Source organism: Lithobates pipiens, unplaced genomic scaffold, assembly GCF_037356315.1.
Source record: "Lithobates pipiens isolate NorthernLeopardFrog02 unplaced genomic scaffold, aLitPip1_a1.2 Scaffold_19, whole genome shotgun sequence".
Lineage (NCBI taxonomy): Eukaryota > Metazoa > Chordata > Amphibia > Anura > Ranidae > Lithobates > Lithobates pipiens.
The window spans coordinates 226910198-226934388 of NW_027507764.1; the positions used below are offsets into that span (position 1 = coordinate 226910198).

The 24191-nt window shown below is 42.6% G+C and overlaps 1 protein-coding gene across 3 annotated transcripts in view; it reads left to right on the forward strand.

Annotated features, from left to right (window-relative positions):
- DDC (dopa decarboxylase) overlaps nt 1–24191 on the forward strand; it is a 232366-nt gene that overhangs the window by 121230 nt on the left and 86945 nt on the right. For all 3 annotated transcript variants that reach the window (XM_077491761.1, XM_077491762.1, XM_077491760.1), the window contains exon 6: nt 22416–22559. In XM_077491761.1, the coding sequence (XP_077347887.1) occupies nt 22416–22559 (144 nt within the window). The remainder of the gene's footprint in view (nt 1–22415; nt 22560–24191) is intronic.

Below are 24191 nucleotides of genomic sequence, written 5' to 3' on the forward strand. Positions count from 1 at the left end.
TATTCCTACCCCTTGACATTTTCCACAATTTGTCATGTTACAACCAAAAATGTATATGTATTTTATTGGGATTTTATGTGATAGACCAACACAAAGTGGCACATAATTGTGATAATTTTTTCTCCAATATAAATGATTCACAATATAAGACAACCCCCCTTCCGAGGATTCATATTTCCTTCTTCTTGCTGGAGCTGGAGCCATACCATGCATAGCCACTTGCAGCAAGCAATGTAATCTATTAATGAATACAAAGCCTGCTCGGATTGGCAGAGGCTGTAACATCATCAGCCAGCGCCTCTCTTACTCTCAAAGCCAATTCGAGCAGGCTACTGTATGTAGCCGGCTCGGATTGGCAGAGGTTGTTACTCCAATCCAAGCAGGCTCTGTATTCATTAATAGATTACATCGCTCACTGAGATTGGCTCAGCTACGTATACTGTATGTAGCCGAAGCTACATACAGTATTATTGCACATCCATCATCCAGCGGTCTGACATTCAGCAGGCGGCATGTTGTACGTGGCGTATAAGAGGACCCTCGCTTTTTGGCCATTTTTTTAAGTGTAAAAGGTTGTCTTATACAATGAAAATATGGTATATATACCCACCATCTTCCTTCCTGTATATAGTCCCCCCCAAAGCACCTTGTCCCCATGATGGGCCTCATTCCCACAACCCTTGCCCAATGGTTGTGGGGGTCTGCAGGCAGAAGGCTTATCAGAATCTGGAAGTTCCCTTTAACAAGGGGGCCCCCAGATCACGCCCCCCCAATGTACCCCTACCCATTCACCCAAAAAAAGTGTCAAAAGTAAAAACCACAATACACAGTTTTTGATAAATCCTTTATTAAAAAAGAAAACAGTGTCCCGCAATGTCCATCCATCTTCAATCACGCCGCTCCCCGGACCCGAAAACTAGAAAAAAAAAAGCTTTGCCTCAATGGGAGGTGTCCCGCTGACTGCTGTCTCGTGGCTGTGGCAGCTGTTATATATTCAAGGGAGGAGCCAACTGGTGATGTAACCAAGTGACCCCACCTCTTTTGACGTCATATGCCGTCAGATGGGGTGCAGGATCACCCAGTTGCGTCAGCAGGTGGCCCCACCCTTGCCTATATAACAGCTGTCACAGCAAAAAGACAGCAGTATTTTCATTTTTTTTCTATTTTACGGGTCCGTCAGGTGTTGTGAATTGACGATGGATGTACAGCGCGGGACACTGTTTTTTTTTCCTTTTCTTTTTTAATAAAGGAATTATCAAAAACTTTCTTTTTTGTGGTTTTTACTTTTTGAAACACGTTCGTGTGCCATAGACTTTAACGGTGTTCGGCACAATTTTTTTGCCTGTTTGCATGTTCTGGTGTGAACCGGGTCTTTTCGACTCATCCCTAGTCTGCAGCAGTGACAGGGCGTGCACCCCATCTGATGCCTGGTTTATCCATCTGCCACCTAGCAGTTCACACCTGGAGTAGTTATCTCGTTTTGGATCTACAGTGAGTTTCTTATAGACTACAGACTCAAATATTTATTACATTATCTTCTTCTCATAATAGGTAATAGGTTTTGCAATGTAGGAAACCTACTTTGGCTGGGTGTTTGATAGTAAAATCTTTTGTTTTTGATACAGGTCAGTAACTAATTGCTCCGTATCTTGATTCATCGGTCTAATGAACATGTCAGCTGCTGTCTATGTAGTAGGAGAAACAAATTTACTCTTAAGCTTCGTACACACAATCAGATTTTTCGCAGACAAAACCTCAGACTTTTGTCCCGAAGGCATGTGCCTGGATTTTATCTTGCATACAAACAGCTAGGAATTGTCGGCCAACAAACATGAATGTAGTGACGTACTATGTTTTTTTCAGCTCTTCAGCGTCACCTGTTGGGCTCCTTCTGCTAATTTCGTGTTAGTAGAAGTTTGGTGAGTGTTGATTCATGCTTTTCATTTTGTGCTTTTCAGTTAGTTTCTGAGCGGCCGCTCGTCAACCAGACATGTTGCGGAATCGGAGGAGATAATATGTTATTTATTATTTGCCTTGGAGTTATTGCTTTGACCCAAGTCCAGTCCAGGAACAGGAGGATCTCTTGGACCAAAAATTGGTTGCTTGCATGAGGCTTTTATTTTAATTTTTGTTGAATAATAATGATTTGATTTGTTATATTTTCTATATTTTTGGATGCATAGAATGCATTTTTTTAGTTAAGTTCTATTAGCTGTTAGCATGTCTAATTTTATTTGTTTTCTTTTTTTAATGCACAATAACATTTGTGGAGAATAATACATTTTTTTTGTTTTTTACTTCAAATGACAGTTTGGGAGTAGGCAGTTACATTTAAAAAAAATACAATGCAAAATTAACAACACCAACATAGTTGTATCTTTGATCTTAAAAACTACTGCATAATGATGTTGTGGTAACTGGCACCAAAAAAGTAACAAGCATATTAATATTATTCTTGACATCACTAGAAAAAAAAAAGCATTTACATTTTTTTTGCAAAGCAACTTCAATAATATCCCATTAAAGAAGAAGAGAATGTGCCCTACACTTTGAGATTTCCTAATTCGCCACATCACGAATGTTAATTCTCCATTACGAACGCTAGTTTACAAGACCCACCGCTTCTGGCTCATCCTTGCTTCCAAGCATGCGTGTTTGTACTTTGGACTTTTGTCCAACAGACTAGTGTACACACGCTCAGAAAATCCGACAACAGACATTTGTCCGCAGAAAATGTTAAAGCCTATTATCCAAAATTTGTCCATGGAAAATTGACAACAATTGCTCGATGGAGCATACAAACGGTAGGATTTCTGCCAACAGCCTGTCATCACACATTTCCCATCAGAAAATGTAATCGTATGTACACAGCTCCTAATGACTGACTGCTTAATGGTCTCTCTATAGTATGAGTTACATATAGTTTTAAAACATAGTAGATATTAGATTTAATATTTCTGTAAAGTCTATACAGGACCTGAGTCATGGTAACTTTAGAACTAAAACCCAACTCTTAATACCTCATTAGTAGTCATTGTGCTCAAAGAAAGAATCACTACTATGTTGATATCTGTTGTTATTGAGCAAACCCTCTGAGGCCATCGACTCTAGAGCACTGCATCGGTGGAGTCTTCCTGTGCCTTATCTCTGGGTTTGCTCCAATAGCTCCTGGAAGCTTGTCTCCGGCAGGTCAGCTGTCTTGTGCCTAAAAACAAAACACTCCCTGCAGAAGAAAAGATACAAGACTTTCAGGTGAAAGAGGAGGAACTCATTGTATAACAGGATGTCCAGCGGGTATCTTGTGTACTGGTCCAGCTAAATACCTGCTTTTACTGGTAGTCTTCATTATCATGATCATGTTTGCTATCCTGTATCTCTAAGACGAGGTCTTGCCTGTAAACGCTTCTCTTTTAGAGAGCTGGACCCCGGGATCCAGTACTTATGGTAGTAAGGCCATAAAGTTTTACTGGCGGTGGTGCTATTACAGGTCCAGGCTTGTGGGTTTCCTGAAGGTTTAATGGAACCCACCGTGAAGGGTGAAGATTGGGTCTGTTGGTTTTACCACAGAAAACCCTGCAGCGGGAAAGGTCAGTGGAGTTTTCTAAGACATTTTTGAAATTTTCTTATGAATGTGTCCTTTAAATTTAGTGAATGTTGTCATGCCTATGTGTCACCACTGGGGGCCATATAGAGCACTTACCGTCTCATGCTTCTCTGAGAGCCCATGATGTGTCCGGGAACAGCAGTTTCCTTTCCTCCAGCCAGCAGTGGACCTCCGGTAAGTCTGAGGGGGGGTTTTCCTCCCCATCAAATGCCTCCCTGAGCTGTTTTTCTCTCTCTCTTCTTGGGCGAAGCACCACAAAAAAAAGCGCAAACAGCATGCTGCCTTACTCTGAAGCTTCCAAGCCCCCCTTCGCCATTTTCTTTCCCTTCACTGCTGATCCCATAGGATCGGAAGCCCACGCTCATGTGACAAAGGCTCTTTTTCAAAAGGAAAGGAGAGGGGCTGTAGTATTTAAAAGGCACCATTGTTACTGCTGCAAGCTTCGGAAGGACACAAGAGAAAAGGTGTCATGAAAGAGGTTTGGTGACACAGGCATTCCTTTTTTACACATTTACTACTGCATCAGGCTGAGCACTGATAGCAGCGATAGGGCTGGACTATTGCTCAAGCAGTGGATGGATTTCTTCTGGTAGTACCTCTGCTTTGTGAATTGGGCTATGGTCGGAAGGGGGGTAAAAACACCTCAAAAAAGGGCTCTAGCAAGTCTTCTACAGTGACATGGAAGCCTAGAACCATCTAAAAAAAGATGGCATCCTCCCCCGAGAGTAATATGGCTGTTTAGAGGGAGCCACCAGGAGTGACGAGTGTTGCCGCTGCGGTGAACGGTTATTTGGAGACCATCTGGATAAATACATCCAAAGAATTTCTAATGGGAAAAGTTCCCTTTTACCGGTTTTTCTTTTAGATGAGCTTCTTCTCCAGTGCCAGGAGCATCAGCCTCCAAGCAGTCAGGATGGCTTCCACCGTCAGGTTCAAGAGGTAAACATCAGGGTCAGTCCCAGGGTCAAAAGAGGCCCTGGGGAGGAAACCCACAAAACAAAAATACTAAAACCTCCTTCTGAAGGGGCACCCCAATTCGCTTGAGTGGGAGGAAGACTTCTGCAGTTTTCAAGGGTCTGGCAGGAACAATGTCAAGACATGTGAGTGGCTTCCTCAATATCTCTAGGTCACAATCTAGAGTTCCAAGAATTCCCGTCTCCTTTTTTTCTCAGATCAAATGTTCCCAGAGATCCAGTAAAAAATAAGTCTCTCTTTCTAGCTTTAGATCATCTCTTGTTTCAAAGATTGATATCAGTGGTCCCCTTGGAAGAGGGTTTTATTCAAACCTTTTCAGAGTACCAAAACCAAATGGGGATGTCATACCCATTTAAGATCTAAACCAGTTTTTGAATATCCGCTCTTTTCGCATGGAGTCTATCCAATCAGAAGTCTCCATCCTACAAGGCGGAGAACTTCTGGCGTCAATCGACATCAAGGATGCTTATCTCCATGTGCCGATTTTCCCTGTTCACCAGAAATATTTATGCTTCGAGGTTGAAAATCTTCATTTTCAGTTCGTAGCTCTGCCCTTCAGTCTAGCTACTGCACCTCAAGTGTTTACAAAGGTCCTGGCTCCTCCTTTAGCCAGATTAAGGGCTCAAGGTATAACAATACTAGCCTACTTGGACGATCTACTCTTGATAGGTAGCCCGCCTAAACCAAAGTTTGGTCACCGCAGTCAGCTACCTGGAATACCTAGGTTGGATTCTCAACCTAGAGAAATTCTCCTTAAAACCATCAAGGAGATTGCAGTACTTGGGGCTGATCATGTTTTTGCCCCAGGAAAGGATCAATTGTATAAGGGAACTGATTCAGTTGGTCAAAGCAAAGAAGAATCCTTCTATTCGACTCTGTATGAAATTGTTGGGAAAGATGGTGGCTTCTTTCGAGGCTGTTCCTTATGCGCATTTTCATTCAAGAATGCTGCAAAACAATATCCTGTCAACTTGGAACAAGAAGGTCCATACTCTCGACTTCCCAATGCGTTTATCCCCCAAAGTGCCTCAGAGCCTCAATTGGTGGTTTATATCCAAGAATCCTTTCTATCAGTTACCTAGAAGGTGGTAACTACAGATGCTAGCCTTCTGGGCTGGGGTGCAGTCCTGGAAGAAGCGTCTGTCCAAGGGAAATGGTCCAAATGGCCCATCAATATTTTAGAGATTTGGGCAGTACGCCTGGCCCTGAAGGCCTGGACGCTCAGACTACGGAATTGTCCTGTCATAATCCAATCCAACAATGCCACAGCATTGGCCTATATCAATCACCAAGGGGGCACGAGAAGTCGTGCGGCCCAAAGAGAGGTGAATCATATTCTGTCTTGGGCAGAAGACAACATTCCCTGTCTGTCAGCAGTCTTCATTCCAGGGAAAGAGAATTGGCAGGTGGACTATTTGAGTCACAAACAGTTATTCCCGGGAGAATGGTCTCTTCACCCTGACATCTTTCGGTCAATATGTCAAAGATGGGGAATTCTGGACGTGGATCTGTTTGCGTCCAGGTTCAACAACAAGATCAACAACTTTGTGTCAAGGACAAGGGATCCGATGGCATGTGGAACAGATGCCTTGGTTTTTACGTGGGATCAGTTTTCACTGATTTATTCGCTCCTTCCTGTTCTGCTGCTTTCAAGCCTTCTTTGCAGGATCAAGCAGGAAGGAAAGGATGTGATTCTTGTGGCCCAGGAGATCTTAGTTTGCAGAGATTAAATTAAAGGTCTGGCTATCGAGAACCACATTCTGAAAGACCGTGTGCTGTCAGCTTCAGTAGTTTCTACTTTGGTTAATGCTAGGAAGCCTGCCTCCAGAGTCATATACTAAAGAGTCTGGAAAGCATATGTCTCCAGGAGTGAATCCAGGGGTTGGCACCCCAGGAAATATGTCATGGGTAGGATCCTTAAATTTCTGCAGATGGGATTGGAAATGAAGCTGGCCTTGAGTACTATCAAAGGCCGGGTGTCGGCCTTATCAGTGTTTTATCAATGACCAATTGCTTCACACTCTCTGGTTCGTAACTTTATTCAGGGGGTAATGCGGATTAAACCTCTAGTTAGGTCACCCCTGAACCCCTAGGACTTGAATTTAGTCCTGTCTGCATTACAGAAACAGCCTTTTGAGCCAATATGAGATAATCCCTTGGTCCTCTTCACGATAAAAATAATTTTCTTGGTTGCCATATCTTCTGCAAGAAGAGTATCAGAGTTGGCTGCTCTTTCTTGTAAATAACCATATTTGATTATTCATAAGGATAAGGTTGTATTGCGGCCTCATCCTAATTTCCTAGCGAAGGTAGTGTCAGGTTTTCATTTAAATCAGGATATTGTTCTGCCTCCTTTTTTTTTTTTTTCAGAACCTCGTTCTGCGGAAGAAAGGTCACTACATTCTCTTGATGTGGTGAGAGAGGTCAAGGTCTATTTGAGGGTGACCACTCAGATTCGTAAAACAGATGTTTTGTTTGTGTTGCCAGACTACCATTTCTAAATGGATTAGTCAAGTGATTGTTCAAGCTTATGGTTTAAAAAGGAAAATTCCACCTTTTCATATTAAAGAGCACTCCACCAGGGCTTTTAGTACTTCTGGGGCAGTGCATCACCAAGCCTCCATGGCTCAGATCTGCAAAGCCGCAACTTGGCCTTTAGTCCATACATTTACCAGATTCAATCAATTAGATGTAAAAGGTCATGAGTAGGGATGAGCCGAACAACCCCCGGTTTGGTTCGCACCAGAACTTTCGAACGGAACGAAAATTAGTGCGAACTTTAGAACCCCATTGAAATTTATGGGACTCGAACGTTCAAAATAAAAATTTTAATGGCTAATATGCAAGATATTGTCCTAAAAAGGGTTTGGGGACCTGGCTTCTGCCCCAGGGGACATGGGTCAATGCCTAAAATGTTTTTAAAAACAGCCGTTTTTTCGGGAGCACTGATTTTAATGACGATTAAAGTGAAAAAAAAGTGAAATATCCCTTTAAATATTGTGCCTGGGGGGTGTCTATAGTATGCCTGTGAAGTGCCACATGTTTTCCGTGTTTAGAACAGTCCCTGCACAAAATTACATTTAACGGATAAAAGTCATTTAAAACTGCTTGCGGTTTTAATGTAATATCTGGTTCCAGCAATACGGATGAAAATCATTGAGAAAAATGGCATAGGTAGCCCCCCCTGCCCATTACCAGCCCCTTTGTGTCTTGTACAGATATTGAGAGGAACCCCGTACCCATATTAAAAAAAGGAAAGTCGTGGGGCCCCCAGGCCCTACATACTCAGAACAGGAGTATACAGGCGGTGCAAACAAGACAGGGATTGTGTAGGTTTGTTGTGTTAAGTAGAATCTGTTTGTAATTTTGAACTGGTACATTTTTAAAGTGTAGCTCCAGTCAAAAAATCTATTTTTAAGCTTTTAGGAAAACATAGGGAAGGGTTTTTACCCCTGTATAATTTGTTTAGCCGTCCGTCTTTTTTCCTCTCACTTCCTGTTGTCTCCTTCCGTTTGCAAGTAGGAGACGTTTTTAAGGTGGATGTTTGAAAGTAGGGGCCTGCCCTATATGCTCTGCAGAAATGGGGGCCTAAGGTGTTGGTGTTGCCACAACACTGTTAGCCCTCAAAGTAACTCTTGCTGGAGCGCCCTGCTGTGAACGATTATATCAAGAATTGTAATTACATGCCATTGTTGAACAGTGGTAGAAAAATTGGGCCTTTGGTGGTTGTGGTGGTGGTGCTGGTGCCACAACACTACAAGTCCTCACAGTTACTCTCAGTGGGCACAAGAATGGGCCCTGCTGTGAAATATTATATCAAGAATTGTAATTATATGCCCCTGTTAAACAGGGACTGAAAAATTGGGCCTTAGGCACTGCTTGCTGGTGCCACAACACTGCAACCTCTCCCAGATACTCTAGTTGGAGTGCAGGAATGAGCCCTGCTGCAAACCATTGCATCAAAAATTGTATTACATGCCCCTGTTAAACAGGGGCTGAAAAATTGTGCCTATACACTGCAACCTCTACCATATACTCTAGTTGGATTGCAGGAATATAGAGGAACTGGAGAAAGTGGAACTGGAGAAAGTGCAGGGCAACCAAACTGTTAAGAAGCATGGAGGAGCTCAGCTATGAGGAGAGATTAGAGGAACTAAATGTATTCACTCTTGAGAAGAGGAGAATAAGGGGGGATATGATCAACATGTTCAAATATATTAGGGGTCCATATAGTGAACTTGGTGTTGAGTTATTCTCTGTACGGTCAACCTAGAGGACACGGGGGCACTCTTTACGTCTAGAGGAAAAGAGATTTCATCTTCAAGTACGGAAAGGTTTCTTCACAGTTAGAGCTGTGAAAATGTGGACTAGACTCCCGCCAGAGGTGGTTCTGGCCAGCTCAGTAGATTGCTTTAAGAAAGGCCTGGATACTCCTGAATGTACATAATATAACTGGGTACTAACATAGGTAAAGTTGATCCAGGGAAAATCCGATTGCCTCTTGGGGGATCAGGAAGGATTTTTTTTTCCCCTGCTGTAGAAAATTGGAGCATGCTCTGCTGGGGTTTATTTCGCCTTCCTCTGGATCAATTGTGGGCATAAAATTGGGTATATTGGATTGTACGATTATTTTTTATTTTATTTATTTGTTTTTAAGGTTGAACTGGATGGACTTGCGTCTTTTTTCAACCTGACTAACTATGTAACTATGTAACTATGAATGAGCCCTGCTGCAAAGCATTGCATCAAAAATTGTATTTACATGCCCCTGTTAAGCAGGGGCTGAAAAAATGGACCTTAGGCACTGGTGCTGGTGCCACGATACTGCAACCTCTCCCATATACTATATTTGGAGTGCAGGAATGAGCCCTGCTGCAAAGCATTGCATCAGAAATTGTAATTACATGCCCCTGTTAAACAGGGGATGAAAATTGGGCCTTAGGCACTGGTGTCACTACACTGCAACCTCTCCCATATACTCTATTTGGAGTGCAGGAATGAGCCCTGCTGCAAAGCATTGCATAAAAAATTGTAATTACATGCCCCTGTTAAACAGGGGCTGAAAAATGGGGCCTTAGGCACTAGTGCTGGTGCCATGACACTGCAATCTCTCCCATATACTCTAGTTGGATTGCAGGAATGAGCCCTGCTGCAAAGCATTGCATCAAAGATTGTAATTACACGCCCCTGTTAAACAGGGGCTGAAAAATTGGGCTGGTGGCATCACTCTGCCTGTGTACTTGCGTAGCCCCTTGAACGCCTACGGAGCACCACTGGTTCCAAGGACAGAGCACTGGAAGAGGCCATGGAGGAAGAAGAAGAGGAGGGGGTGGAGGAGAGAGGTGTGTCACAACCAGTAGTAGCATTTTGGAGGCGTGGTGGCGGAACAACCTCCAACACTACCGCACCTTGTCCTGAAGCCTTCCCAGCTGCCAGAAGAGTGACCCAATGGGCTGTGAAAGACAGATAACGTCCCTGTCCATGCCTGCTGGACCATGAGTCAGTGGTAATATGCACCTTACCGCTGACTGCCCTGTCCAGCGAGGCAAGGACATTGCCTTCCACATGCCGGTAGAGAGCCGGAATCACCTTCCGTGAGAAAAAGTGGCGTTTGGGGACCTGCCACTGAGGAACCGCACATTGCACAAACTCACGGGAAAGGGGCAGAGTCTACCGAGTCTACCACTGAAAAGGCAGCAGTTGAAGTGCTAACAATTTAGCCAAGCTAGCATTTAACCGCTGGGCATGTGGATGGCTGGGAGTGAACTTCTTTCTATGGTCCAGCAGCTGGGGCAGGGAAATTTGCCTTCTACAATCGGACGTTGGTTTACTGCTGGCAGAGTGCCCGCAAGCACTTGGCTGTGACACACCTAATTCTACACCTTCATTCCTCTCAGCACAGGTTTCAGAGAGGACTGAAGGTCTAATAGGGTTGGAGATCCCAGCTAATGAGGAGCAAGGAGAGATCCGCTTTGTTCTTTGGTGTGGGTCTTTGAGGTACGCTTGCCAATGAGCTGCATGGCAGGTCAACATATGTCTGGTCAAGCATGTGGTGCCCAAGCAGCTGGTGTTTTGGCCACGCGAGATACGCTTGAGACATATGTTGCAAATAGCAGCGGTATGATCTGATGCACTCGTCTCAAAAAAGGCCCACACCAAAGAACTTTTAGAATAACGCGCAGAGGCAGCGCCCTGCACAGGCGGAGCACTGCGGTTTGATTCAGTCGCATGCTACCCTTAAGCTGTCCCCCGGAGGGCATCCTGCCTCGTTGGAGATGTGCCTCCTCCTCCTCCCCCTCTCGTCTACCAGGCACCCACGTGGAGTCAGTGCCCTCATCATCCCCTCCCTCTTCATCACTGGAGCAAACCTGGCAGTATGCTGCAGCTTGTGGAACATGACTGCCAGATTGCTGTCCTTCTTGATGGCAGTTTTGCTGTCTGCAGTGAGAAGATTTGGTTGCAGCCTGGAAGTCTCCATAATCTGACTTTATTCCTACTGGCCTTTTTGTTCCATGATCTCGGAAGAGGGTGGAGTTCTGGAGGACTGAGGAGCATGTGTAGCATGATCTGATCCTTTGATGTGCGAATAATTTTTTGACATCTGGTAAGGAGCCAATCTTGATATTGGTGGTGGTACACTACGTCATGTCTCACGGTTTATGAAGCAAAGAATCAGAAATTTTGGACACTATAACCAACACGTGGTGTTTTATTTGTCTATAATTGACTTCACGAGTCAGATTTGTTTTGAGGACTATTATATGAGGATATACTCAGTTATTAAGGAGGACTTTTTTTTTTTTTTTATCAATTTCTTATGCATTTTTTTTCATTTTTTAGTCTTTGGATTAATAATATGCAAGTTTATATGTGATTCACAATTGTATTTATGGGTTAGTGATAATCATGTTCACTATGATCATTTAAAAACACCTGTGCACTTTATTTTCACATATATATTTTTTATATTTTATTAACACGGTCAATCTGTTGGAATATTGGTATCACGTGGGAAGTGTGTGTATTTAGAGAGCGCGGTTAGAGAACAGCAATAAAGGTAGATACGGGTGTATACTGCGCTGGAAGCACACAACACCCGCTAACTCCTGCAGATGGCTCTATTAGAGAACAGCAATAACGGTAGATACAGGTGTATACTGCGCTGGAGGCACAGAACACCCACTAACTCCTGCAGATGGCTCTATTAGAGAACAGCAATAAACATAGATACAGGTGTATACTGCTCTGGAGGCACACAACACCCACTAACTCCTGCAGATGGCTCAATTAGAGAACAGCAATAAAGGGTAGATACAGGTGTATACTGCGCTGAAGGCACACAACACCCACTCACTCCTGCAGACGCCGGAACACTACATAAGGCCACCGCGTTGGTGGCCTTATATAGTGTGGGGCGTGTACTAAATAGCCTGAACCAATTATGGCTCTCCTCGCTGCCAGCGCTGTGATTGGCCAAGCATGCGGGGTCACAGTGCATGCTTGGCCAATCATGAGCCAGCAATGCACTGCGCTGGTACGTCACACACCCATAGTGTTCGGTATTCGCCGAACGTGCGAACATCAAGCTCATCCCTTGTCATGAGGATATCGCCTTTGGGCACAGTGTACTGCAGGCTGCAGTATAAGCCCTCTAGTCTCTTATTGCCCTACTTTTGTTGTGTCTCCCTCCCTTCAGTTGGCATTGCTATGGGACATCCCACATAGTAACTACTATGGCTTTGTGTCCCTTGATGTACGATAAGAAAATAGGATTTTTAAAACTGCTTACCTGTACAATTTCTTTGAAGTACATCACGGACGGAGGTCCCTCCCTTTTTTGGTATACACGTGTATTGCTTTGCTATGAAACTGAGGTACTCCCAGTGGTGGGAGGGGTCATATAGGGAGTGCATTTTTTTGTCTTAGGGCGTGGCAGTGTCCATCACCTGAAGGTGGCCTATAACCCGCATAATAACTACTATGGCTCTGTGCCACGTGATTTACTTCAAAGAAAATGATTTTACAGGTAAGCTGTTTTAAAATCCTATTATAACTGCGTATTAGCGAGTTTTGCTCATGCCTGCTCTTTCTCAAGCTGAATAAGCAATATATATGGCGCAAACATTTAACAGAGCCTCAAGAGGTGAGCAGGAGTTCACCTGGGCAGAGAACACATAAAAGAACAAGGATTTATTTGGCTTGGAGTGTAAATGAAATAATTATGCTGTAAAAGAACACTTGTAATATCTTTGCTAAACAGTCATGTAATCAGTAAAGTATAAAAATATTGCTTTATGAGCAGTTTTAATCAGAAGAAAAAACCCTTGGTAGCTTGTTACAGTATAAAACAAATATAATAGATACCTGTATTAACCTGTAACCACTTCAGGACTTACAGTAATTTCCCCTTTATATACAATATATATATATATATATATATATATATATATATATATATATATATATACGATATTGCAGATGCAGGCCCACTGGTATGCCAAAAACATTTTTACTTGTGTTAATGAAGAAAAGAGTGCATTGAGACTGACCAGAAATAATCTTAAAAAAAGCTAAGCTGTTAAAGTTAAAGTGGAGGTCCACCCTAAAGTGGACCTTCCGCTCATTGGAATCCTCCCCCCCCCCCTCGGCGCCACAATTGGCACCTTTCAGGGGGGAGGGGGTGCAGGTACAGGTACAGTACAGGTATCTGCACCCACTTCCGGGATAGGTCTCTGCGGAAAGGGGCGTTGATTACGCCCCTTTCCGAAAGTCCCCCGCTGCCTGCTGGGAAACACACAGATCCCAGAGGCAGCGGGTCCATCCTTATTGCGCAGCGCGACTCCCGCATGTGCAGTAGGGAACCGGGAAATGAAGCCGAAAGGCTCCACTTCCTGATTCCCATACTCAAGATGGCGGCGGCAGCACCCGAGAGACGATCAAGAGATCGGCTTCGGGTGCCGACATCGCGGGCGCGCTGGACAGTTAAGTGTCACTATTTTAAATGTCAGCAGCTGCAGTATTTGTAGCTGCTGGCTTTTAAAAAAAAAAAAATGCGGACTCCCGGCGGACTCCCGCTTTAAGTTGCAACGGGCTACAACAGTGTTAGATGGTTACAATAAATGATGGTTCCAGGGAGCCTTGGAACAAAAGCCATCTTGATATGCTCTGCCTGCCAGGCCACAATAGTGTGCAATTATTAGATATAAATTTAACTCTATCAGTATTAATTACCACAGGACTGCAAATTCAGTTATAGTAAATCACATTAAGTGGCACTATTAGATCATTGTGATGTTGTAGAATTGCCTAGAGCCACATTGCTAAATTCAGCTGAAACAAAGTTGACCACTTATAAGATTTCCATTGATAATGTAAAGTGCACATTTGAAATGAGCTCTATAGCAAACTCCTCTCCATTCCCATCTCTACACAAACAGATACTTTGTTCTCTTAAACACTTTATCAGCTGATTCTTATGTGTCAGTTGTGCTGTTTGCTTTCTGAATAAGGAAGTGTTCATATGCCATATTTGAAGTCCTGTGTGCATGTGCATACATAAAGATTGATCTAGTTTGCATTGGCATTGCATAGGATTATTTGGAGTTTATAGATCACCATGATTATATTCCTAGCTGTAGGTCCCCTCTGGAAAAAGATGATGCAACTTCTTTTTCCCCGGTGTGGATATATTAGCACAGAATCTGCGTTATATCCAGGGATGGACTTCACTTTGAGTTAACATGCATGCAATACTACACACTTTTGTGTAGTAATGCATGCATGTTACACACTTGCATGCTTGGCTCCATAGAATGTGCAGTGCTTAGTTGAGGAACCGGTTTAACAGTGGTGGTCGCCACCCTAATTCATGCGTCGGCCCCTAATCTACATGAAGGGTGCCGGACGCATGGATTTCAATGGATTTTTTTTAACCCGTTATTAGAGCCTGAGGCTCTAATTGGCTTTGAAAAAAGGGTGGGCTCGGGGCGCAGAGTACTGTGCCCTAAGCCCACCCAGTTGTGTGACAATAGCTATTGTCTTCCTGCTTCTCCTCCCAGCCAATCAGGAAGTGGGCCTTAAGACCCGATTGATGGAGAGGAGAAGCTATCATATTGGCTGGGAGCAGGGGGGAGGTGCCAAAGAGGAGATGCAGGGGGAAGCCGCCAAAGCTACCCATGGCCTGGATGGGGTAAGTGCGGGGCTGATGGGCAGATAGACGGATAGACGGGTGAGTGATGGGGGTCACCCAAACCGCACTGCTGCTCTGTGTTCATTCAGACACAGAGCCGCAGCTTTGCCCCACCTCCTCTCTCCTCATTGGCTCACTGACTTTGACAGCAGCGGGAGCAAAATAGTATCCACTGCTGTGTCTTAGCCAAACAGTATGGGGAGTCCCAGACAGCCGAGGCACTTGTGCAACATCGCTGGATTGAGAGGGGGCTCAGGTAACTATGAGGGGGGCTGCTGCACACAGAAGGTTTTTTATCTTAATACATAGAATGCATTAAGATGAAAAACATTCTGCCTTGAGAACCACTTTAAGGCTTCATGTACACTTGAACTACTATGACTGCTGTCCGCAGGAAAATGCCAAACGTGGCAAAATCACACCACAATTTTGCTGCGATTTTGTGGCCAGCAGTCAAAACATTTCTATCCTAAATGCGATTCTTCCGCATTCAGGAGAGGGAGGTTAGGGGAGGTTAAACCTCCCCTTACCACAGCAGCTCCTAAGAGATCCTAAAAGCCTACGTGCACATGGCTTTTATGGCATTGAATTTAGGAGCTTTGGCAAAAAAAACGCTAAAAGCTCCTAAACTCAATTTTAAGCATTGCTAGTGTAAATGAAGTAAAAGCCAGCAGTGTTTTTGTTGAAAAAATGCCTGATGCTTGTAAGTGTCTAAAGCTTTTAAAGCGTTTAGGAGCTTTTACAGGTGTTAAGCTTTTGGGTGTTAATTCATTTCATTGGCCAGAATGAATAATTTATTCTGATCATTGAAATTAATTAATGCTCAAACACCAATGTTTAGGCACATTTAGCAGCTTTTAGTAGCTTCAAGCTCACTGGCAGTGGAGTTTTTTCCTGCCTCTAAAAGCTCCTGCCACTAAACGCTGCGAAAAAAAAACTGTGTGTGCATACACATTGGCTAACATGGAGGGGGGTTTAGAGGAAGGAAAATAAAACGTTAGATGCCCCTAGAAGCAGCTGTGAAAACACCCTGTGTGCATGAGGCCTACAAAAACTGCAGCTGTTCGGGGCTTTGCCCGTGTCATTCATTCACTGAGTTATGTGAATGGGAGAACTACACCTACATCCATTGCAGCTGATGGCTTGTAGTTCTCAATTAACTTCCAGGGTACTGATGAGCACTCTTGGTATTGCATTGATCCTTCCTGTCATTCAGTAACTGCCTACGGGGTAAAGGCAAACAGCTACACAGAAAGTTTGCAGGAGCTTATTTTTTTTTTTAAAGGTGAACTTATCCTTTAAGCTTTGACAGCAAAACCTAGAACCTAATTGGTTACACATAGTTACAGAATAGGTGAGGTTGAAAAGACACAAGTCCATCAAGTCCAACCTATGTGTGTGTGATTATATGTCAGCATTACATTGTATATCCCTGTATGTTGTGGTCGTTTAGGTGTTAAACCTATTGAAACTACTGATGCTCCTCCCTGAGACCACCGCCTGTGGAAGGGAATTCCACATCCTTGCCACTCTTATCGTAAAGTACCCTCTGCATAATTTAAGGTTAAACCTCTTTTCTTCTAATTTTAATAAATGGCCACATGTCTTGTTAAACTCCCTTCCATGAAAAAGTTTTATCCCTATTGTGGGGTCACCAGTATGGTACTTGTAAATTGAAATCATATCCCCTCTTAAGCGTCTCTTCTCCAGAGAGAATAAGTTCAGTGCTTGCAACCTTTCTTCATAACTAATATCCTCCAGACCCTTTATTAGCTTTGCTGCCCTTCTTTGTACTCACTCCATTTCCAGTACATCTTTCCTAAGGACTGGTGCCCAGAACTGGACAGCATACTCTAGGTGCGGCTGGACCAGAGTCTTGTAAAGTGGAAGAATTATCATTTTATCTCTTGAGTTGATCCCCTTTTTAATGCATGCCCATATTCTGTTTGCTTTGTTAGCAGCAGCTTGGCATTGCATGCCATTGCTGAGCCTATCATCTACTAGGACCCCCAGGTCCTTTTCCATCTTAAATTTCCCCAGAGGTCATACCCCAGTGTATAGATTGCATTCATATTTTTGCCACCCAAATGCGTTATTTTATATTTTTCTACATTAAAAACCATTTTCCATGTAGTTGCCTACCCCCTTAATTTGTTCAGATCTTTTTGCAAGGTTTCCACATACTGTGGAGAAGTTATTTCCTTGCTTAGCTTAGTATCGTCCGCAAATACAGAGATTGAACTGTTTACCCCATCCTCCAGGTCATTTATGAACAAATTAAATAGGATTAGTCCCAGCACAGAATCCTAGGGGACCCCACTACCCACCCCTGACCATTTCAAGTACTCCCCATTTATCACCACCCTCGGAAATTGCCCTTGTAGCCAGTTTTCAATCCATGTACTCACCCTATGGTCCATGCCAATGGACCTTATTTTTTTCAATAAACTTGAGGGACTGTGTCAAATGCTTTTGCAAAATCTAGTTACACCACATCTATGGGCTTTCCTTTATCTAGATGGCAACTCACCTCCTCATATAAGGTTAATAGATGGTTTGGCAAGAACGATTCTTCATGAATCCATGCCGAATAATGCTAATGATACCGTTCTCATTACTAAAATCTTGTATATAGTCCCTTATCGTCCCCTCCAAGAGCTTGCATACTATTAATGTAAGGCTAACTGGTCTGTAATACCCAGGGATGTATTTTGGGCCCTTTTTAAATATTGGTGCTACATTGACTTTTCTCCAAGTCTAATTTTAAGTCTGTCCTCTGTTAACCATGGAGGTGCTTCCTGTGATGTGTCATGAGGATAAACACTGCAATTGTGGTTACTGAAGCCCCCCCCCCATTCCCTCGTGAAGACTGAGAAGAATAAATTCAATACCTTCACCATCTCCCCATCCTTTGTAATCAGCTGTCCTTCCTCATTCTTAATGGGGCCAATATGGTCTGTCCTCCCTTATTTACTGTTTACATACTTAAAGAATTTCTTGGGATTTTTTTTGCCCTGCTCTGCTATGTGTCTTTCGTGTTCTATCTTAGCCGCCCTATTTGCACCCTTACATTTCTTGTTGCATTCTTTATAAAGTCTGAATGCTGGTGATGATCCCTTAACCTTGTATTTTTTGAAGGCCTGGTTACTATGCACAGCTGCACCAAATTCTGTGTGCTCCAGTTTTAGTAAATCCCCCAATGTTTAATAACTCTTTAAAGCTCACTACATACCATATCACAAACCTAATTAACATATATACTGTTGTCCAAAATAATGTGTACATATGTTAATTAGACTTGCAAGATCCAGTAAGCTTTTAGGCATGTCGTTTTTTTTTGGGGGGGGGGGGTTGCACTTTGCTGGCCTCAAAGAAACAGTGTCTATGAATTATTCCAGCGTTGAGTCTCTACTTCAGGGATTCTCAACCAGGGTTCCTCCAGAAGTTGCTAGGGGTTCCTTCAGCATTGGGACATTTCTGCCTCTCAGATAAGTTCCCACTCACACCATTGATCTTTTTAGCTATCTGTAAAAAGGTAATTTTTCCCAATGACCACAAGTGTAAGGACAATTTTTCCCCCTGACCATCACACTAATTTATCATGAGTTGTAGATTTCTAATTTTTAGCAGGGGTTCCCCAAAACCAAAGAACTATTTCACTGTTGAAAAGGTTGAGAAAGGCTGCTCCACTTCCACTTACATGTACGCCAATATGCCTGCCCGTGCCATTCTGTCGACGTACATCGTCGTGCGCTGGTCGGGAAGTGGTTAAGAAACAACAAAAAAAGACACCCTGCAAGGCAAAGGCATAATGAGCTAGTATGCGTGGGATACTAGCCCATTATGAATTACTTACCTGAGATCGAAGCCTCTGCAGCAGTCCTCGGTCACCACCTCTGTCGACGCCATGATACCCGGAGTGACTTCCAGGTATCATGGCTCCCGCGATGTGACTGACCAGAGCCATGATGACGTCACTCCCGCGCATGTGCGCTGGTGCAGCCGCTAAAGGCATGATCACCGTTAGAAACGGCACGCTCAGTGCACCTGCGCCCGATGTCTACGGCGCATGTGCCGAAGACATTGGTGCCACTATTCTTGCAAATATCTCCTAAACCTTTTAGGTTTGGGAGATATTTCTCTCACCTACAGGTAAGCCTTAATCTAGGTTTACCTGTAGGTTAAAGTGGTTTTAAGGGGTTTACAACCACTTTAACTGAGCAAGATGAAGATAAGAGCTGATTGCCACACACAGATGCTCCATATCCTGTCTGTCGCAGCTTGTGCATGATTTTTGAAAACACAGCCCAATACATAGCCTTTGCATCTGTGTGTTGTGGTGCTTTCTAACGCAAGTACTATGCAGTGCACTGCAGGTGTGCTTTTGGGTGCAATTGACAATGGATAGAAAGCACCACAATACACTTATACAGTAACAAGGGCAATAACAAATGCTGTGCTGCCCTTAGCCAATCCCTTAAGAATCTCACAAGCTACATATAAAGTGCATTTCTATAATAAAATAAAATAATTCCAGAATAGGTATTTTGTTATGGCTGCACTAGGTTTCAAGAGGTTGAAAAGAACTTAATTGATTTTTTAGAATTCTTGCTAAATTTACTAATATCCCTATAATAGGAAATATATATGAATACATATTTTACCCTTTTTTTTCTGATTGTTACATTAGATTGTGACTGTGTGTTAAAATATAGCTGAACTGTTTTTGATTCTTCTCAATAAAAACTTATTGAAATGCAAATTAATGTTTGTCACAGTTCAGAAGGGTATAATTGGGAATAAAAACAGTTATTTATGGTGTAAGGGGGCAGGATGAACTGGTTTTGGCAGTGGTAAACCAAGCATTATACAGGGACGCCCAGGCACAGTCCAAGTAAGTTTGTCCTGTACTTTTATTCAGCAAGCCAGCAAACAAACAGTTTTAAAGCAGGAGTGCATTGTACAGCAAATCCATAGAACAAAACACCTGCTTGTCCAAGCTACTAATGAAACCTAGGTCAGTTCCTAACTAACAGCCCCCTAAGGGATTCCCCAAAACAAACAGGCAGAAGTTGTAAAGTTTTAGTGTTCTGTCTGCAGTCAGCCTTTTCACCCAGCAGAAGGCTAACACAGTAGAGAGAGCCCTGAGTATCAATCAGCTTGCACATATAAATGCCTGTGGACAGCTGAGACTAATAGAGGTCTGGCTACCAGGTAAGGTGTGAACGTAGTAATGGAGGGCTTTAACCAACCAAAGCGTTACAAAGAACCCAGAACAGAATTTAAGATTTCAAGAAAGCAAAATGGTTGCTTTTCCCATAACAGTGATTAAACCTGGATCCCCTTACCTATGTGTATGTGAGAAACCTTGGCAACATATATCGACTGTCCACAATCCTGGTAGCCAATGCCTCACAATGGTTAAACCAAAGCATTGAAAAAAAGAAAACGAAAATTCTTGTGGGGGTTACTCTGCAACTCATGCATGGACATAGATTTGTTCATAAAATATGCATTAATACACTAGAACAAAATTGTATACAATGTTGAACACATATAGTAAATCAGGAAGCTGAAAATATTATTGTGGCGTTTCAATTTCTGTAACAAAAGAAGAGAAAATAGTATAATTCTATGAAATGTTATTTTAGTTAATCTACAGGTTATCAGAAATGCAAGCAGTAAGTCGAAATGTATTGTATTGACACAGGTCAAATATTAAACATATGAAGTAAGGATAAAGTCGAGTGCACTTCCTCCTGAATTAAGAAGCAGGATTAAGCAGGGTATATTTACACTGCCTCCGGCTAAACAGGCAAGAGAGATTGCTTTGGTTTTAATTTCTGAAAGGGCAGCTGCCTTGTGCCTTCTCCTTCCAGCTATTATAGAGCACTGGAGAAAGAGTTGGTCTTTGTGTATAGACTCTGATAAGAGATGAAAAATGACAACTAAAACTGACAGTAGAAGGTCAGGGGGATTTGTACCTTATATGCTGTCTCCCATTAACATTATGATAACATTTAAGGGTCAAACACCATCCAAGGCACTAAGAAACACTGATCTATAACTGTCTTTTTAGTTTAATAAGTTGACTGTTATTTTTAAAAGAAAACACTAGTAAGAGTCGTATTAGCATACTAGTTTTCCACTGAAGGAAGTACATACCATTGTAAAAAAAAAAAAAACTGCAGCTCCTTGATATCTATCTGTATGTGTGTTTAGTTGACAATCTGTGACAGCTGGAAGAAGTACAGGCGCAATAAATTGAGTCAGATGATCTGTCCATAATAGCCACTTTGGGTTATAAGGGTTTCTATAGCTACAAACAGACTATAATTCCTGTGAGTATTAGGAGAAAGCAAGTTAAGCTAGCCACAGATGGTGCGATTTTCTTTTCTGCAACCACAGGTTGCAGGAAAGAAAGTTACTCGGTTCCCCCCATCAATACAGTCAGCGTTGATGGGGGAATCCCTCCGGCATAGCTATTGTGTTCTCCCAGTGGGGGGGGGGGGGAAGCCATCCCTGCTAGGAGAACACACAATGATTATTGCTAGAGGCTATAGCCGTTGGCAATAATCAAATGAAAAATCTGACAGGCTGACTGCACCCAAGTTGATCGATAGATTATCTTGGGTACAATCACTCTGCCCATTCATGGCTTGAATCTCAGCCAGTCCCTGCAGAATCGACCGAGATTCGAACCATCTATGGCCAGCTTTACATACCAAAGCGCTGAGATATAAATTAAACAATATACAAATTGTTTTCCATTAAAGTGGTTTCAAAGCATCATCAATCATCCAACCATTGCTAAAGTGCACTCGTTCAATCTACTATATCCAATGCAAAGTTATTTTGGCCTTTCCTTCTGCAATCTAGAGATTCCCAAGTCGGTCTATTTGAATTCTCTGCAGAGGTTTTACAATCTGGATCATTTACAGAGAAATAATTAATGCCAAGCTCAACAGAAACAGAAAAATGATGGCATAAAAAAGAACAAGTAGCACATCAAGTCTGACCCATTTTTATTTATTTTTTATTTTTTTCTATTGTAAAATGTAAAAGTAAATGTGCCCAAGTTCTTAAAAAAATAAAGCAGCTTTTGTTGCAATACTTTCTCTATGGCACTGTCCTCCGCAGACACTCTGCTCAGTTGTCAAGAGTAAGTTCCTGAAGTTTTAATCCAAGCTACAACTGCAGAAACCCCCCTATAGTTTAACTTGGATAAATGTAAATTTGCACTTTTTATTCTCCCTCTTTGTAAATATGGTACAAATATCTGGAATACAACCCAATGGCGTTCAATTCCAGAGAACTCTAGTAATTTAGCAACGGACCTCCAGATGCTCTTTTCACTCAACGTGCGTATTTACTATTGAATGCATTTTGAGTTTACTCATCTCTCTCTTATGAAAAAAGAATAATGGACATACAAGTACAATTGCTAGTGATGTCAGCTCTGTGCTTATTCTGTAATTATCTCCATTTATTAAAGCTGGCTAGTTTTACAGAGAGACCCATTAATATTATAATGCACTAGACACACTTGTTAATCATTGTTTTTTTTATTTAGTTTGTTTATAAAACCTTATCTTTCTTACTATGTAACCTATATTGATCAAAACTTGTATCCCTATGAAATTTTAGGCTCACTCATCGGTGGAAAGGGCTGGACTAATCAGTGGGGTAAGAATGAAGAAAATCCCGTCAGATGAAAACTTTACTATGCGTGGAAAGAATCTCAAAAATGCTTTAGCAGAAGACCAAGCAGAAGGACTTATCCCAGTGTTTGTAAGTTTTCATAGGGTTCATAAATGTATAATTCAGAGAAAATTTTTATATTCTCAGCACAAAATGAATTTGCCTGTCTGATATACATAAAGTAAAAAACAAGAGAAAAGTATGAGTTTTAAAATTTAAAATGTGCCAGTTGATTAACTGTTGAATACATATTTTTTAAAATTATTTGTTTTAAACCTTAATTTTACAAAAAACATTTTATGAAGGGTTCATCCATAAAAGTTAACAGTCATTGTGGGCTTTCTAATATGACAGAAATGTTTAAAGCCTAAGTTTAGGTAAAATTACAAAAACACAAAGGAAGGTACTTCTACATTTAATCTGAAGTGTCCCTTATGCTGATGACAGATGTCATAGCTAAAATCCTTTGCACCCCTCCCATACCCATTAGCTGTAATCTTCCGGTGCTGCAGGAGTTAATAGAGTCAAGGGACTCATTATGGGCACTAATCAAGGCTGCCAACTATGTCTGCCCTTTCGGGCCCCTCCTTGATTCATAGACACTGTACTATAGCTTCCATGAATGAAAAGTGCTAGGGGCAGACTTTTAATTATTCGGCCCATTCTCCATCCATAGATATCTTTTAATTCATGGAAGTTATAGTACAGTTTCAACAAATGGAGGAAAGTGCAGATAGGGCAAGCACTTTTAATTAGTGCCTGTGACAGGTCCCTTGACTTTATCAACCACCATTGCACCAACATATTACAGCTGAGGGATATGGAGGGGAAACGTTTAGGTCTGGGCATGTAGGCCCTTTACTAAAACATTTTGATTTTGTTACTGGGGACTAGGGATGAGCCGAACACCCCCGCCCCCGGTTCAGTTCGCACCAGAACTTTCGAACGGACCGAAAATTCCTGCGAACTTTAGAACCCCATTGAAGTCTATGGGACTGGAACATTCGAAATAAAAAGTGCTAATTTGAATGGCTAATATGCAAGATATTGTCCTAAAAATGGTTTGGGGACATGGGTCAATGCCTAAAATGTTTTTAAAAATGGCAGTTTTTTTCGGGAGGGGTTGTGTGCCTCCAGCACAGCACAGTATACACCTGTATCTGCCCTTTATTGCTGGTGTTCTATAATAAAGGCATCTGCAGGAGTTAGTGGGTGTTGTGTGCCTCCAGCACAATATATACTACCCAATTGCTGGTTTTCCCATCTCCCTGCAGGCCATTACCATGTCTGGAAGGCCAACAAGGAGAGGCAGACAGGCACGAGCCAATAAAAGAGGGCAAGCAGGCTCTGTGTCTAGAGACACCAGTGCTGGTCAAGGACACGGTGCATCGTCATCAGCACATGGCCATGGGACACGCTTGTCCTTATTTTCGGCAGCTAGACGTGTTGAGCCGCATCATGCCGAAGACTTGGTAAAGTGGATGTCTAAGCCCTCTTCATCCTCCTCATCCTCTCTCACCCAGGCTCAGGGTACTAGCAAAGCAGCTGCCAACGCATCCTCTTCCCTCGTCTCAATGTCATCATCAGTGACTCCTTCACTAGACCCACCACGTCCTCCTGAGGAGTCCCCTGAACATGAGCCCCCAGACGTGAGCCACACAGACAACACCCAGTCGCCAACTAACTCCTGCAGATGGCAGATGGCTCAATTAGAGAACAGCA